This window comes from Frieseomelitta varia, unplaced genomic scaffold, assembly GCF_011392965.1.
Source record: "Frieseomelitta varia isolate USP_RPSP 00005682 unplaced genomic scaffold, Fvar_1.2 scaffold_62, whole genome shotgun sequence".
NCBI lineage: Eukaryota > Metazoa > Arthropoda > Insecta > Hymenoptera > Apidae > Frieseomelitta > Frieseomelitta varia.
Window position 1 is genome coordinate 407,625 of NW_025110390.1, and position 17,098 is coordinate 424,722.

General features: G+C 44.4%; 1 protein-coding gene across 28 annotated transcripts in view; it reads left to right on the forward strand.

Annotated features, from left to right (window-relative positions):
• LOC122534608 (dystonin) overlaps window positions 1-17,098 on the forward strand; it is a 57,277-nt gene that overhangs the window by 15,311 nt on the left and 24,868 nt on the right. For 17 of the 28 annotated variants that reach the window (XR_006307937.1, XM_043665395.1, XM_043665403.1 and 14 more), the window contains 14 exons: window positions 881-942; window positions 4,222-4,239; window positions 5,041-5,100; window positions 5,859-5,948; window positions 6,283-6,453; window positions 7,433-7,447; window positions 11,457-11,736; window positions 12,023-12,473; window positions 12,551-12,808; window positions 12,880-13,453; window positions 13,718-14,188; window positions 14,261-15,466; window positions 15,555-15,638; window positions 16,650-16,871. Coding sequence is in view for 27 of the 28 variants with exons in the window: in XM_043665395.1 (XP_043521330.1) it covers window positions 881-942; window positions 4,222-4,239; window positions 5,041-5,100; window positions 5,859-5,948; window positions 6,283-6,453; window positions 7,433-7,447; window positions 11,457-11,736; window positions 12,023-12,473; window positions 12,551-12,808; window positions 12,880-13,453; window positions 13,718-14,188; window positions 14,261-15,466; window positions 15,555-15,638; window positions 16,650-16,871 (3,962 nt within the window). In the remaining variant the exon portion in view is untranslated. Of the gene's footprint in view, window positions 1-880; window positions 943-4,221; window positions 4,240-5,040; window positions 5,101-5,858; window positions 5,949-6,282; window positions 6,454-7,432; window positions 7,448-9,346; window positions 10,554-10,904; window positions 11,132-11,456; window positions 11,737-12,022; window positions 12,474-12,550; window positions 12,809-12,879; window positions 13,454-13,717; window positions 14,189-14,260; window positions 15,467-15,554; window positions 15,639-16,649; window positions 16,872-17,098 lie in introns of those variants that run through there. The other 11 variants (XM_043665411.1, XM_043665412.1, XM_043665414.1 and 8 more) reach the window with 8 other exon arrangements.

Consider the following 17,098-nt stretch of genomic DNA (forward strand, 5'->3'; position numbering starts at 1 on the left):
TCTCCATAAAAGCGTAATTGAAAAACCGTATAAATAGGTTTGTCTATTTCGTAAGACCGTTGTTCATAATTCCTTAGGAAGTTTAGCAATAGTTTGAGGATGTGAAACTTCAAGATCAGTTTTAATCGTCTTCAGTCTGCGACTCTGCCTGACTCGCGATATATGTTTCTTAATGAAAGCTTACAGCTTGGTAGAATCGGATAATCGGTCTTGATTAATTGCTACTGCATAGCCAGAATAGAAGCCTCCTACTCGATTAATTTCGCAATTGAGTCATGTCATCGAACTTGCGTCTATCTCGTATACCAAATGACGACGAGTTCGAGTATTGACGCATATTCCATCAACGAATGTCGTAAGATTACTAGATGGAATTATACGAAATGTAGTACAAGTATGGGGATAAATATTTCTTTATTATCAACGTTCAGATGTTCAGGGCACAGATTAGGAGGATATGGGCAGAATGCAATGAGCAATTACAGAGTCTTCTAATAATTTGATGAAGTTTTAATACACGTTCGCTTATTTGCCTGCGCGATCGGCTGCTCTTTTCTCTAATGATTACCTATATATCAACACCTATCTATCTACCTACTTACTTACCTATCTCAAACCACCTACCTGTCCGTCTGCCTGTCCGTCTATCTGCTGTTGCTTTGACTGCTTGTTGCCTTGATGCCTGCCGATGTTTGCCCGCGTAGGCGATCGCTCGCGACTTGCGTGTCGTTGATAAGAACGAAATTGACAATTTAATGAAATTTCAACGTAGGAAATTGATGATAATCGCACATATATACGTGCGTATTAGTACGATAACGTTGGTCTTTCATCCTCGCGGTCGACGTCCCTAACAAATTGATCCTCTTTGTGATTACAGACGAACGAGACGCGATCCAAAAGAAAACATTTACCAAATGGGTGAACAAGCATCTGAAAAAGGTAAGCCTTTCGAATCGTAGAGAACATTTCACGACATTTCAAACGGTATGACAGTCGATGGGCGTTTACTTAAATTGGTCTGCTGTCCGATGACAACAAACGTTCGTGTAATGAATTCGGATTGAATCTACTTATATATGATCGTATACTCGTATTCTACTGATTATATTCTAATCCCTCGTACAAGAAAGAACTTCAAAAGTATTACAAGGGGCTAGAGGGTGTTCCTCGAACGGCAGTTGTGGCCCTTCCTTCAAAATATCGAACGATACCTAATTTTAGAGCGACCTTAGCAGGAGGCCACGGCTGTTGGTGTCGAGACGAGAGAGTGTACCTATCAAAACACCTGATAGGTGAGCATACGAGAGCAGCGACGCGCAACGCTGGAACAACCAGCTGTTTCGTAACCACATACGTAAACGATAGGGGACCTTCTCAGCCCCCCAGGTATACGCGTATATGTGCGCGTGTGGCGTGTGCGCGCGCGCTTATATGCGTGTGTATGTGTATGCATGTTCCTGCACCCATCTCTTTTCCCATGTAGGACGTATGCGTGGGTCGATCGTAATCCCTTCCAGGAGGGTATTTCACGCGCTACTATAGAAGGTAACGTATTGAGGAAACCGAGTGGGTGAAATTGAGAAAATCATTTCGATTTATATAGTCTTGACGCACTTTCGTTTCAACATTTTCATTTTCGTTTTTTCCCCGCCCATTTTGAATTGGATTCCTTTTTCGGTCAATATTAGTTAATTGCGACTTAGTGGATTGCTCATATTCTCCAACGTAAACCTGATTTTTCGACAAAGGAATGTTTTCTCTCTTCGTATCTTTTTCCCTTTTTTTTCTAGATTGATTAATGAGATTCGAATGGTCATGCTGCCGTCAATGCGCCAGATAGAATAAACATCGCCACTGTTCTGCGTTTTCGTTTTTTGCGCGCCCATTTTGAATTGGGTTCCCTTTTCGGTCAATATTAGTTAATTGCGACTTAGTGGGATTGCTCATATTCTCCAACGTAAACCTGATTTTTCGACAAAGGAATGTTTTCTCTCTTCGTATCTTTTTCCCTTTTTTTTTCTAGATTGATTAATGCGATTCGAATGATCGTGCTACCCGGTCAATGCGCCAGATAGAACAAACATCGCCACTGTTCTGCGTTTTCGTTTTTTGCGCGCGCATTTTGAATTGGGTTCCTTTTTTGGTCAATATTAGTCAATTGCGACTTAGTGGGATTGCTCATATTCTCCAACGTAAACCTCATTTTTCGACAAAAGAATGTTTTCTCTCTTCGTATCTTTTTCCCTTTTTTTTTTCTAGATTGATTAATGAGATTCGAATGATCGTGCTACCGTCAATGCGCCAGATAGAACAAACGTCGCCACTGTTCTGCGCCGTACGCATTCTCGAACACGTGACAGAAAAAAAAAAAAAAAAAAAAAAAAAACGATGCCGTCGGCGATGCCAGCGTGTCTATTCCAATGCCGATCGCTGGTTGTTGATGCCGATTATACAGCATGCCAGTATCAGTTCTGACGATGACAAAACTAAGGATGTAGATGCGCTAATGATCCCGACGACTACAGTGACCGCAACCGACGTCGACGACGACGACATGCGACGCGACCGCGAACAATTCTTGTAACTCGAGACACGCTAGCCTTGATCTCACGTGACTCTCTCGTCTTCGTTTCTTCCTTCCTTCGGTGGCAGCGTCGTTAATCGACGATGCTTTGGTCTTCTTCTATTTTTGAAAATAATAAAAAAAAAAAAAAGGAGAGAAAAGAAAAGCAAATGCGATCGTAGACGATCGATCGTTTCGTTCGAGATAGAAAGCGTATAAAAGAGAAGAGAGTGCATCGTTCAATGATAAATCAAGCAGCGATACATTCCTTACATTGCTTTCTTGTTACGTTACGGCCGCGTATGCAAAGTCTCAGGAGTCAAGGAGAAAGGAGAAGAGAGGCAAGGTTGAAGCGGTTCGTATTCGTAAGCGGCGAGTATAACTCGATTGGTATTTTGAGGGTTATCGAGCCTTGTTTTCTTTCTATGTTAGTTAGCTCTTCGACCCCGGTTCGTTTCGTAACCGAGAGCGGTGACGAAGACCGGTGCCTATTGACGCGCGGTATTACTCACCCCTCTCTTTAACTGATCCTTGTTTAACTGATACTTGTACGTGCATGCATTTCCGAACGAACTACGAACGAGCTCCACGAATACAGACGATTTGAAGACGATCGATTGACGCGCGAATCGAAATTTCTTTTAGAGAAAGCAGTAAAAAAACATAGATAGAGGCATTGATCGTTAATTATATCGATTTAGTTGAAACCGACCGACTTCGACTTCGACTTTAGTAATGGATTCCAGGGTAATACGGCGAACGGTACTGCGTGTTTGCGCGTCGCTCGATACTGGTTCTCTTGGCTACCTACCTTCTCGATTCCGTGCGCCCACCTTTCCTCTTGTAACTCTGACCTTATTCGGAAACGTTCTCCTGCGGACGACGTTCCCGATTTACCACCTCTTGTTCGGTAAGTAGGTGGGCAGGTAGGTAGTTAGGTACGCAGGTAGGCAAGCACGATTCAGTCAGTCAGTCAGTCAGTCAGTCAGTCAGTCAGTCAACCAGTTGTCAAAGACAGTGGTGTCTCACAGTGGTGGCGATAGCAGAAGCTCAAAAGTGAGTGCATGCTTGGCTATGACATACCGTTGCTGTTGCGTAATGTCTGCGCCAGGAAATGGTCCGTTGAAGTAACTTCTGCGTCCATGAATTTCGATCTGTTGAATAATAAAGACATCCTGTGTCCCTCCCTGATTCTTGAAGCGAAATTAAAAAGATCATCTTTCCAAGAAGTAAGGAATCAACAATGTTGCAAAGAAACATTCGAGTTAAAAACGTACCCGTAAAACGTTTTTCAAATGCTCATTTCGCTCAGCTGATTATACGCCCGTCGACTGTACCGCACTATTATCGTTCGCATGATTTCGATCCGCGACGATCGATCGTTGTCCCGGGCGATGCATGTTGCAAAAAACTATGACGAGTCAATCACTGCTTCTGCTCGTCCGTTTTTACTTTCGTTTTACTCTCGCCCAAGAATAGTTGAAAGCTCGTCATTTGCGCGCTGCGTGACGTCCATCTCAGATCTGCTTGCACTCCGCCCATGACAACGCATTGATTGTTTCATGCAGATTTCTGCGGTTACATAAGAGTCCATTGTTCGATGAAAATTAATAATAATAATTCTTTACTTTCGATCTTCTTACGCTTACTCGCAGCATTGGAAATACGTGAAGGTATGAACATGTTGCATATCTAGCGAACGATCGGCTGAAACGAGTGGTTTTCGCGTTTTCTTTTAGTATAATGGGATGATCATTAAATGCATGTCAATAGTATTAAGACGTAAACATATGTTCGTTCAAATTGGACTTTATCTCCTTTAGTTTAGTATTTAAAAATAGTTGTCATTCGGTTACATAGATATGTATAGTATGGATAAATGGATGTTGAGTATGATTTTTCAATTCTTGCGCGAGTTAAAAAGAAATGCTCGAAGATTTTTTCATTCCTGGTGCATTTTTCACGATGTACTGGATGACAAATTCGAAAACGAATGATTTCAGATTCATCGCATAAACTGTTAGGAAGAACATGTTGACACTTGAATTTAAAATTTGCCGCGTTTACAATTAGTAGAAAAAGCGCTGGGCACTTCGAGCCTTTGTTTTAACGCGTCACAGTTCAACGGGAACAAGGCTTCGCATTCCCAAGTTCGTTCTTTGAACGTTGACATGCAATTAAAGATTACCAAACGTAAGTCCTCACCCCGTAAATTCTCAAAGGGGAAGTCACCCCTGTCGCTTTTGTATTCTCGCATGCCACTGAGCTTTCGTCCGGTCAAGGACCACTCGTCCGACCGACTGACAGTAGTGGTAGATTCAAGCAATGTCAATCACAAACGAATTGATACAAAGAACAACGATATATCACGTGGACGCGTAACAATCTGCCTCTACTTTCGGTCGCGCTGAACATATTTGAGATCAAACGCATAACTCGTGGCGTGCTTCTTTTTCAATCGATGTTTTTTTCAGACTTACACGTGCCTACACGTGTGCGTCCTTGTGAACAACCAACCATGCTGTTCTCCCACTGTAAGTTCATGGCAGGTGTTGCTAACGAACATTGTTGCCAATGTTAGAAAGAATTTTTCGCATGCTTGAAGAGAAACAATGTGTCCCGTTTTGTGAATTTTAATTGTGTGACCCCGGTAAATTAATCGTTATACCAAGTAACGTCCTGATTTCATTTTTCCCTCTTTCCATTTATCGCCCGTGGAAATTTATCCGTAATTATCAACGAACGCGCTCACTGCGAAACCATGGTATCGACGTGTAAAAAGCAGTTATCGAGAATTAAACCGTTTACGCGCGACTACGATACAATACCGGAGATTTGCGTTTATCGCGGTCGGCATTTAAACTTCAACCACGAGTTTGAGGGCTACGATTGCTGCTGTGTTTGCACGTGACGCACTGCAGCCATGTAACATTATACGTTTATTCTCATAAGACATGCGACTATCTCTCTGAGATTTTTGCTTCGTCGAAATCCGTTTTTCGTTTTTCCTTACTCTTGACTTATTATTACGTTCGTTATCCGTGTTTGCACGTTTACATTCATAGAATTTGTTCACGTTTTGTGTTTGTTCACTGTTCACCGTTCAATGTCTTCCCATCTCTGTGTGCATCATATATCTTTTCTCTTTTTGATTCAGTTTACTCCATTTTCTTTTCTCATCCGTTTCAGTTCGTTCGATGGCTTGTTTCTATTTTCAGTTCTGAATTTTCGGGAGACACTTGAACGAGAAAGCCGTTTACCAGTGTTCTGATGCGTGAAATTGTTGTTGCAGGCCAGCAGGCATGTCGGAGATTTGTTCGAAGACCTGCGGGACGGGCACAACCTCATTTCCTTGCTGGAAGTTCTCTCGGGCGAGCATCTTGTAAGTATTTTAAAATTCTTTCTCTTCATTATGCTCTTTTAATGCGACACAAACGCGATTGACACTAGTCCACCTTCGGTTGACAGGATGAGGTGATCATTATGTAACTATCAGGGTGGAACTAATTTGCCCTCGATTACAAGGGTAGATGATCTGTATCCTCTAACTGTTCAAATAGGTCACCATATTTTTAAAGAATAGATAACGTCGGATAAATTTTCAAACGCCAGCTTAATTAGATAACGTTATCCGTACTTTGTCGGTCGAGAGTTAACCGTGATTACGATGATTGTATGGATTTGATATACGATTGATCTATTGTATCACTTTTCAGCCGCGAGAGAGAGGACGAATGCGTTTCCACATGCTGCAGAATGTACAAATGGCCCTTGATTTTTTGCGTTATAAGAAAATCAAGCTCGTTAATATCCGTGCCGAAGACATCGTGGATGGAAATCCAAAGTTAACCCTAGGTTTGATATGGACCATCATACTTCATTTCCAGGTGAGTGGATGCTCGTGTCTCCCTGAAATTATCCAATGATACATCCACCACGTAAAATTTAGTAGGCTAAGGAAAAATAGCGCCTGGAAGAAAACGATAGCACCTGGTTCGCCCTTTCGAATCGCGATTATCGAAGAAACAACGATCGTGTTTTGTCTGAAGTTTGAACAAAGTTCCCGTTTTCAAACAAGGGAAACGTTTTTCTCGTAAGAATTGCAGAGCGATACCGATCGAAAGTTTCGTTTCGAAAAAAAACTGGCGTTCGCGGAGGGGAAAACGGTTGGCTAGGAGAATCATCGCGCAGGAATGCCCGACCACTCTCGTTTTTCTCGCGATTCTCGTTCCGATCGAAAGCGAGTCGAACGGAGGAAGCGCAAAGAAAGAGCGAGAGCCGCCGTTCCAGGCGACGTTTGGCGCCATAGAGAATGGCACGCTATGGCATGCCATGGCATGCCATGCCATGCCATGCAATGTCATGCCACGCCAGCCACGCCGCGCCGTTATCATTGTACGTACGTCACTGAAAGGAACGGAACGGGAACGCGTGATGGTCGAGTCAATCGAAGAGGAAAGCCGGCGCCGTTTCAAAAGAGTAAACCGATGCCGGACGTCGGATCGTTTGCGGACGGGCGCAAAAAATCTCGAACGCGAGACATCTATCGCGGCTCGAGTAACCATGTTACGCGATCGCACAAAGGAAGACAGTGTTCGTTTTCGTGGCGATGTAACAAACACGTGTTCACATTCGTTATCTTGTGTACTCTCGAATTGGCGCGTTTGCACTTTGCGAGAAGCGAGAACTAGCCGCGAGGGGGATGAGAGAGAGAATGTATGTGTGTGTGTATGTGTGTGTGTGAGAGAGAGAAAGAGAGATTAGAGATTTAAGTTTATTTCCTTTATATTTACATATTAACTATTGGTTCCCCCTGATCAATATCTATATCTAATAGTGTGCTTTTTATTCTGTTTCGCGCCGCAGAGCTGGCGACGCAAGGTAAGTTCCCTATATTTTTATGCCGTTAGTCGGTTCCCGTTTTTCCGAGGAAAAAGAAAGGAATTGGATTCATCGATTCGTTCGATGTGATATCGCTATAATTACGCTGCGATCAAGGATCTATTTAGCAGCCAGTGTCGGCGCGATCTCTTATCGACTGCGTGAACCGATCGAAAAGTCTAGATGGCGCTCGCAGGTAGTCTTCGTTCATAACAAGCATCGTTGTGTACCGCACAGCTCTTTATGATCCCAGTCAATGATACATTTCCCTAGACTCTAAACGATCCGAGAATCGTGTTGTTTTTTTTTTGTAGCAGCTGGTGACGATTGTTGCTCCGCTCGTGACAGACCTGTCCGTTTATGGTTGTTCCACGCGTCGTACATACGTCGAGTCGACAAGCCGGAAGGCTGATCACTGGCCGAAAGCGCACGATCGTTGTCGCATGGTATTGTGAAACGTGGGAGGTGAAGCAACATTGTAACGCGCGCGTATTGTAACGTCTTGGCGGCGCGTCACTTGTAGTCTCTTCTGGTCGCGAGTCGCCCACCTTGTAATTATGATAATCAGAATCGGTCGATCGAGCACCGAATACAAAAAACGCGAATGACGCCATCGGCCAAGGTCAGCTTGTGAGCGACCGTGCCTTTTTAGTGCATTACACGCATCTTCGCGGCTTTTGCGCCTTCGCGAAATTTACATCTCTTTGCATACCTTGTCTGACATTGTGCGAGGATTCTCTTGAAAACTAGAACAACCTTATCTGACATATTCTAAAGTAGTCTGATTATAAAATTTCTGGAAAGCTAAATCTCTTCGAGTTTCTAGAAGACGGAAAGCTAGTAATCGCGGAAATCAAGAAGAATAGCGAGAGTCCTCGAGGATCTCGTAACGATCGGTTCACGCGGCCTGTATTGTAATGGAAACGAATGCTCGGAACCGGGCAGTTGCAAAGCGCGATGATGTCACGTCCGGTCTCGAACGAACCGCGCGCCTCGAGTCTCTCTCCACCGTTCTCCGTTCCTTCTTTTTCTGTCGTTCGCGTTCGCGATGCTCAGGGACGCGACGCCGCATCCTATTTTCCATTTTTGTTTCAACTCGACTTCGCTTGTCTTTTCAACATTGTTTTCGCTTCCTCGTGATCCGTGCGCCTCGTTTCTCGCATTCCTCGCCTCTCCGTGTCCTCCAGACGGAGCTGACGCGTACTATTAATTAAAACTGAGAGTCGCGTAACGAATTAGGTAAGTTTGCGATGTAACGTAAGCAAACGTATACATCGGTACACCGAGGTTGGGTTTCGAAGGCGGCGCTTACGGAGCGTTATTGTGCCACGGTGAATCGTAAAAATCTCTGGAAAAGGAAAAGGAGGAAGGACACGATGCGCGACGAACGGCAAACGAAGCGTCGCATCGCGGCGAAGTGGGGCGTCCGGTGTGTTCTCGATGCGTTTCGCCTCGTTGCAACAGCGTGTGCTCCCCGATGACGACGCCGATATAGTCGCGGGCGCATGCGCGATCTTTTGCACCGGTTATGCACAAATAATGCCCGTACGACGAGGACGACGAGGACGTCCGCGAGGACACGCAGGGATTTTAGGGGGGCGTCGCGGAAGCATAGGAAAATAGATGACGTCGTGTGCGAGTCGGGATGGGCAACAGAATGGAGAACAGGCTGTGGTATGACAAGTATGAGCAGTCATCGACGAAAGGAGAGAGAGAAAGGAAGAAAGAGAGAAAGGAGAGAGAGGAGAGAGAGAGAGAGAGAGAATCGTAGAGGGAGCGAATGAGAGAGAAAAAGAGAGTGGGGACTGAAGAAGGGGAATGTCGGAGGCGTCTCTCACCTGTGCGCATTTCGTTGGCCTACTCTCGCGACAGCAGCCGGATACAACGCGGCACGCTGTCGGTCGTTCGTTCGTTCGTTCGGTAAATCGCGGTGATACCTCCTATTGTTTTTTTTATTGCAACTACTACCGTTCGGTGTCAAATACAAATCGTTGGAACGTGGTCGCTCAACGACGAGCTCTCTATGGTACATGTTCGTCGAAGGCTCAAATGGGAGAGACACGTGTCGTGGTTGGGGACGCGCGACGATCCGCGTCGTGAAACCTTACCGGTGAAACGTGCGAGCGAACGGGCGAACGGGCGAACGGGCAAACGAGCGAACGAGCGCGCAAAGAAGCACGAAAGGAAACTCGAGGTGGGGATCGGTCTCGATGAGCTACCTGTAGTGTGCGGCAGTTGGTTCGCGATACGCGCGGTGTTGGCCGTACCTGCCGTCGAGCGTTTCCCCCCGATAACGACTAATTCTTCGAGCGTTATCATTCCCTTTCCTGTTGTTACATTCCCCTTCCTCTTCTCGGAGGATCTCTTTGTCATCATCCCCTCCATCAAGGTGTCGTATTTTATTTGTCCTGATCTACGTTGACATTGTCTTTTGGTCCAGTGAACACAATTCCCCGCTCGAGGCGTTCCTTCAAAAGTAGGCGCGATCGCACGTTCCTCCCATTTCAAGAAGAGTCGGTGTTAAAAACAAATCGTAATTCAGTGCAGCTAGTCGGTGCGTTCTCATACGATCGGGAGTCGGCTCGATTTCCAGTCGAATCGCATACGTATCAACCGCTTCTTTTCGAATGGGCCACCGAAGAAGATAAGTATCGCCGCGTCGATAACTTGTTTTCGAGTCGTGTCGGATATCTAACTTGGACTAACGGTGATAGACGCACGGTCGATTCTCGATAATCGGCTTTCGCAGACGGCAGCGCGCGCTCTAAGCTTGGAGTGACCGAGACGACGCTCCGGATAAGGCTACGAATGAGTAGCCGTACGTGCGTTGCCTCTTTCCTTGGAGGTTGATGTTAGTTTCTTCGAGCAAGTCGGTCCTTTCGACAGTGGCCAGAAGAGACACGAGAGAAACGCTCCGATAAAGCCTCGTACCGACAAACGATGTCGATATATCGGTTTAGCAAGGGTGGTAGGCTGTTTGTGCAAGGCACCAGAGAGGATGATGCTCGCGAAAATGTCGCCTCGCCTGTTTCGACCACCGTGACGCCCGTCAATGATGACTTGAGAGCGATTTATACCAAGAGAAGACTTTCGACCGAGGTTCTAGGTAGGGAACTCCGATAAAAATCGGCCAAGATCGTCGAGTAACAAACTGTCTACGAGTTTCGAGGCTCGGATCGCTTCGATGAATTATTGCCTCGTTAACCGATCGTGACTAGTTTTCTAAAGAGTGTAAAAGTCGCGGCACGATCAACTTCGATGGTGCTGAGTTGGAACGTAGCCAAGCTCGGAGCCGATCGTGACGCGATTTCGAATTAATCGGCTGATCACGAGCAGGACGACGCCTTTGAAACTCGTTTGAACTCGTTGCCGGTTAAGTCGGAGCATCGTTGGAATATTTTCAAGCGAGGTTTCTAGCGTATTTGTGTAGCGATACTGATAACGCTACGCGATTTAGGATCCTCGATCGAGTCAACGAAAACGTCGAGGCGTGGCGAGAATGGCACAAAACGTATCGTGACCCGCATCGTTCGTAAAACAACCACTTTGACACGGGGCGAGGAGAGATGCGTGGCCGAGGATCTGACGAAACGTGCTACCTCGGGCTACTTGCAGGACACCGCCGCTTCCTCCTCCTCCTTCTCTTTGAGTCGTCAAGCCTCGCCAAAATCGAAAACCGTCCGGGTAAGCGTAATCTCGGCAATTTTGTTTCGTGATCACGATTCAAAATTCCATGCCTCTATTCTCGCGTTTTCGTGAAAAAACTTACAAAGAGACGTGCGAGAATTCTTTTCATTCTTGGAATGGGAATAGGCTGTAGTAGATAAGCAGGACGAATATTTCGGAGCGAATCGAATCGTGCGATTGAACATCGAAGGGCGAACCAAGCGGAAACGACATCGAGGTCGATGCGTGACACCAGAATTAGATCTAAATGAAAACAAACCTCATATACCCCGAGGATACATAAGGATTGTTTGTTGATGAACTTCTTCTTCTTCTTCTCTAGATATCGGATATTGTAGTGGGCCAGGAATCAAACGTAACTGCTCGCGAAGCTCTTCTCAGATGGGCCAGACGATCGACGGCACGTTATCCTGGAGTACGCGTCACGGACTTCACTGGATCGTGGAGAGATGGGCTAGCTTTCAGTGCATTAATCCATCGAAACAGACCAGATTTGGTCGATTGGAAAGGGGCTCGTACCAGTCAACCACGAGAGCGGCTCGATCGGGTATTCTACGTCGCGGAGCGCGAGTATGGCGTTACGAGGCTTCTCGATCCCGAAGGTAAAGAATTTGCATTGTTGCTTGCTCGTTAATCAAAGTTTTTCCTTTTTCGCGAGTTTCTTTCCTCTTGCCACTAATTCTACACTCGAGAATACTCGAGCCGTCACTGAAGTCTACCGTCGTTTCCGGTTGCAATCTGCGGACCATGACGTTCTCTTCCACCCTCTGCGTTTTCTTTTTGCACGATAAGATAGTCGAGCGATTCTTTTTGGAGCGGAGAGCGGGAGAAGCTTTAGATGATTCGCCTGATATTCGAGCGTAATAGTTTTTGTGTTTCACATTGCAGATGTAGATACTCCTGAACCGGATGAGAAGTCCTTGATAACGTACATCTCTTCGCTCTACGATGTATTCCCTGAGCCACCAACGATTCATCCCTTGTATGATGCTGAGGACCAGAGACGTTCGGAGGAATATAGAGAGTTAGCTAGTTCCCTTCACATGTGGATCCGCGAGAAGATGTGTCTGATGCAAGAACGTGTCTTCCCTCCAACCTTAATCGAGATGAAGAATTTGGCGGCCGGCAGCACGAAATTCAAAAATGAGGAAGTACCGCCTCGATACAGAGACAAGCAACGACTTTCTTACATCTTCAGAGATCTTCAGAAGTATTTCGAAGCGGTTGGTGAGGTGGACATCGAGCCTGAATTACATATCGAAGTGATTGAGAAAAATTGGAATCGATTGATGATGCTGCACCAGGAAAGAGAACAGGCGATAATCGACGAAATCAAACGGTAAGATTTATCCGTATCTAAATAACGAGATTCCATTCGATTCGCATTAAACTGGAGCTTGTGTATCTGATTTTAAGACTCGAACGACTGCAACGACTAGCAGAGAAAGTACACAGAGAGATGAAGGCGACCGACAATCGACTGGAGGAGCTCGAAAGACGTGTAGAAGACGAAGCCAGGCGTCTCGATCGACTTCATCCTTTGGAAGCGAAACACGCGGTGGATCTTTTGGAACAGGACATTCGTAATACCGAGGTCCAGATTCAAAATATTTTCACGGACGTACACACACTTACCGAGGGACGATATAGTCAAGCAGCCGAACTTCACAAGAGGTATTTTCAGCTCACTTTCTTTTCCCTATTTGTTCTTCTTTAGGAAAGTTAGAGGTTTATCTATATTACAGAGTTCAGAAACTGCATCAAAGATGGGTCGCTCTGCGATCTCTTCTTCACAAACGTTTGGTACAGCCGTTGTCGGCCGTATCTTTCCCGGTAGAAGAACGTGTCGTCACGAAACACCGTACTACCGTCCATGAAACCCGATTGGTCGACACCAATCCACATTTTCGTGCATTGCATGACTGCATCGACTGGTGTAAAGCAAAAATCAAACAACTGCAGGACGCGGATTATGGCTCCGATCTACCTAGTGTACAAAATGAATTGGATGTTCATCAAAGAGAACACAAGAATATCGAGCAGTTCCAACCAAAAGTGGATAGATGCGTACAGGCCAAGAGCAACTTCCATGGCGAAGAATTGACGTTATACAGCCAACATTTAACTGTTCTTCAAAAACTTCACACTGAATTATTGGCGGCATCGAATAAGAGACTTTCCGATCTAGACACGCTACACGATTTTATACAATCGGCAACTGGTGAATTGGTTTGGTTGAGTTCTAAAGAGGAGACGGAGGTGACGCGCGATTGGAGCGATAAAAATTTGAATGTGCAGAGTATCGAGCAGTATTACGAGGTAATTAATGTACTAATGCTTATTTTGGTACGATCTTTTACAAATGTGGTCATTAAATTTAATATAGAAGTCGTTAATATCAGTTATTTTTCTTCTGCAAGCGTACGTTTGGATCTGGTATAGAGGTAACAAAGAACATAATTTGAGACGATGATGATGTATGATAAATTGCATGATGGATGAATTTACAAACATTTATATGCATCGAACCACAATCTAACGATCCATCTATCGATTTATAATATATAATTATCATGTTTACAGTCCCTCATGAGTGACCTGGAAAAGCGGGAAATCCAGTTCTCTGCAGTACAAGATCGAGGCGAAGCTCTGGTTCTTCAACATCATCCCGCCGCGAAAACTATCGAAGCTTATATGTCCGCTATGCAGAGTCAATGGGCCTGGCTTCTTCAATTAACTCTTTGCCTAGAAGTTCATCTGAAACACGCAGCTCAGAGTCAGCAGTTCTTCCGAGACGTTCAACAAGCGGAACAATGGATCTCGAAAAGAGACGAGTCGCTCAATACTATTTATTCTCAATCGGAATTCTCTTTGGACGAAGGCGAACGTTTGTTAAAAGGTATGCAAGAATTACGTGAAGAATTGAATAATTACGGTGATCACGTGCAAAAGCTGGTCGATCAGGCGAAGGACGTGATTCCTATGAAACAACGTCGACAGCCCGTAACTCGACCTATGCAGGTCACTTGCGTTTGTAGTTACAAACAAGTAAATGTAAGTAGAACGACTTTTGGTGTTTGGTAGTCTGTCGATCATCTGTTACTTTGACATGTAAATTGCTTTCAGATGTCCATCGAAAAGGGCGAACAATGCACGTTATACGACAATTCTGGCAGGATAAAATGGCGCGTGAAGAATCAAGAAGGTATCGAGTCTCCTGTTCCAGGCGTCTGCTTTGCTCTTCAGCCACCGGACAAGGACGCTATTGATGCAGCGGAGAGATTACGACGACAATACGATCGAAGTGTAGGATTGTGGCAACGAAAACAACTTCGATTACGACAGAACATGATTTTCGCGACCATCAAAGTGGTTAAAGGCTGGGATCTACCACAGTTTTTAGCTATGGGCCAGGATCAGAGAACAGCTATTAGAAAAGCCTTGAACGAGGACGCTGAGAAACTATTGTCCGAGGGTGATCCTGCTGATCCACAATTGAGGCGATTAAAGCGAGAAACGGCAGAAGTGAACAAGTTGTTCGATGAATTAGAAAAACGTGCTAGAGCTGAGGAAGAATCAAAGAATGCTGGACGTATTTTCAACGAACAGATTTCCGCTATTCAAGAGGCACTGGACGAAGCAGAGAGAATTCTTAACACCCGCATAGCTGCTCCATTGCCCAGAGACATTGACAGTTTGGAACACCTGGTTTTGCAACATAAAGATTTTGAACAAACTCTCAAACGTCAAGCGCCAAATCTGGACAAAGTCCAACAAACTTTCCGCGGCATCACTTTGAAGACTCCGGCGATGAGAAACAAGCTCGATGCTGTTACCACCAAATGGACAAATATCTGGAATTCAAGTAATTTGTACATCGAACGATTAAAGTGTGTTGAGATCGTGCTTTCTAGTCTTGAGGAGAATACAACCGCGGTATCTGAATTAGAAGTGAAATTAGCATCGTTCGACGAGCTTCCTTCGGATTTGAAGGGTTTGCAAAATGTATTAGAAGATCTGATGGTGCTTCAAAATGCTATATCTCAACAACAAACCGCAATGGACAAACTGAACGAAGATACACAAAATGCCAGACATATCGTTGAAAAATCGAGACCAAATCATCGTGGTCCTCATTCGGATATGGATCGCTTGGATGATGAAGTGAATAAACTAAATTCCAGGTGGACCAATCTCTGTTCTCAGTTGGTTGAGAGAGTTCGTAGCGCGGAAGCAGCCTATAGTTTAGCTCAACAATTGGAACATGCCTATCGAAACGAAGTTGACTTTATTGAAGAATCATATGGAAAACTCGAAGTTGAGAATGCGAAGGTAAAACACAAAGACTCTGAATTGTATTTCATCATTCGTGTTCTGTGTATTTTATACACGTTTTTTTTTTTTTTTTGTTCTCCTTTAGAATCTATTGAACAAGGTGGTAGAACGAGCGCCAGCGATCGAAGCAGTAAATGTGACGGGTAGTCGATTGATTCGTGAAGGAAAGGTAAGATGACAAGTAACATGATCGCAAATGGACATATTCGCAAGCCTTAGGTAGGCTTCGCTAGCATTAGATAGTCTTTAGGTAGCCTGTTAGCTTACGGTATGAATGCTTGCGTGAATAGGATGTTGCGTGAGTCCTTTGTACGTGTTATTCCTGATTAGAAAAATATGTTACACGATTGTCTCGTTTCGCGATCCCACGTTGCGCTCTCCTTTCGTTTATCATCTTTGTCTATTCTGACGACTGCTAAATTCGTTAATGTACTGCTCTACATAAAGATGTGTTTACCGTCGTGGAGCATCATCGAGGTGCAAATCATTAGAAAAAGCGACTGCTGTTGTTGTCACTGTTGCTATTCTTTTTATTGGAAAGATTGTAATTCGCAGCCAGTGTCAATTACTATCTGTTCATGACGACGAACCAACATTTCGAGTTCTTAGTTGTTTCTAGGAATTAATAATTCTTTCGCTTTTGTCGTAATCACGATCGCTTTAATCTTCTTTCCGCTTTAGCTGCTATAAAAACCATTATAGGCTTAAACGATGCTAAAGTGCTAACGATAAAATATACGTACATATGTGTATACTTGGCTTTTGATAGCTTTACGAGTTGCGAGTGGAAAGCGACATTTTCTTTATCAGATCAAGAATATTTTTCTTAATTCTAATTCAATTCAATTGTTTCCCACTCTATGTTGTTCCTCACTTTGTGCACTCTTCCTTTAATTAAAATGGCACAGTTAACTTATTATTTATATTAAATCTTCCACCGCATGCAAAGTAAGGCACTTAATTCATGGTTTCCAGTGAATGTCTATTTTTTCCATACTCAGTTCAGAACTTTGAAGATCTGTTTATTTCGATGCTATTTCTCTTACGTCGTTAGCTTGCTTTAAACTCCCTTAAGATACAATGGTAGTAGGGATTGCTAAGGAAATAGAAAAGTAGAGAGATGCACATGCGATAATCTAATTCTATCCGCTAACCGTAACGGGCTAACCGAAACCTTTAGATCTACGGACAAAGGCTTCGAGCATTTACGGAACAGCTGGAAGATATCTGCCCGTCTTTGGATGCTTCGGTGAAAAAACCGCGACGAGAATTCGTCTCAACGGTCGACGACGTCGCTCGTGATCTAGATACCCTGAACAAGAGATATACCACGCTCGTCGAACTTCTTCAGGAAAGAGTTAAGCAGCTGGCAGCGCAGCAAACCGAGGAAACGTCCCAACAGGTAAGATATTTCCTCTTTTTCTGTCCTTGCTTCCTACGCGTTTATGTCATCGGAAGATTGATTAACATTTGATATTTTATTCCTTGTCTCTATGCGTCTTGCAAGTTACTCGATTTTTCAAGAAAGGTATTTATGGAAATGGCATCATCTACAATCGTTTACTTCACGACGCGTTGCTAATTGCTCCAATTACGCTCGATAACACGCAAACTACGGATAATATTAGT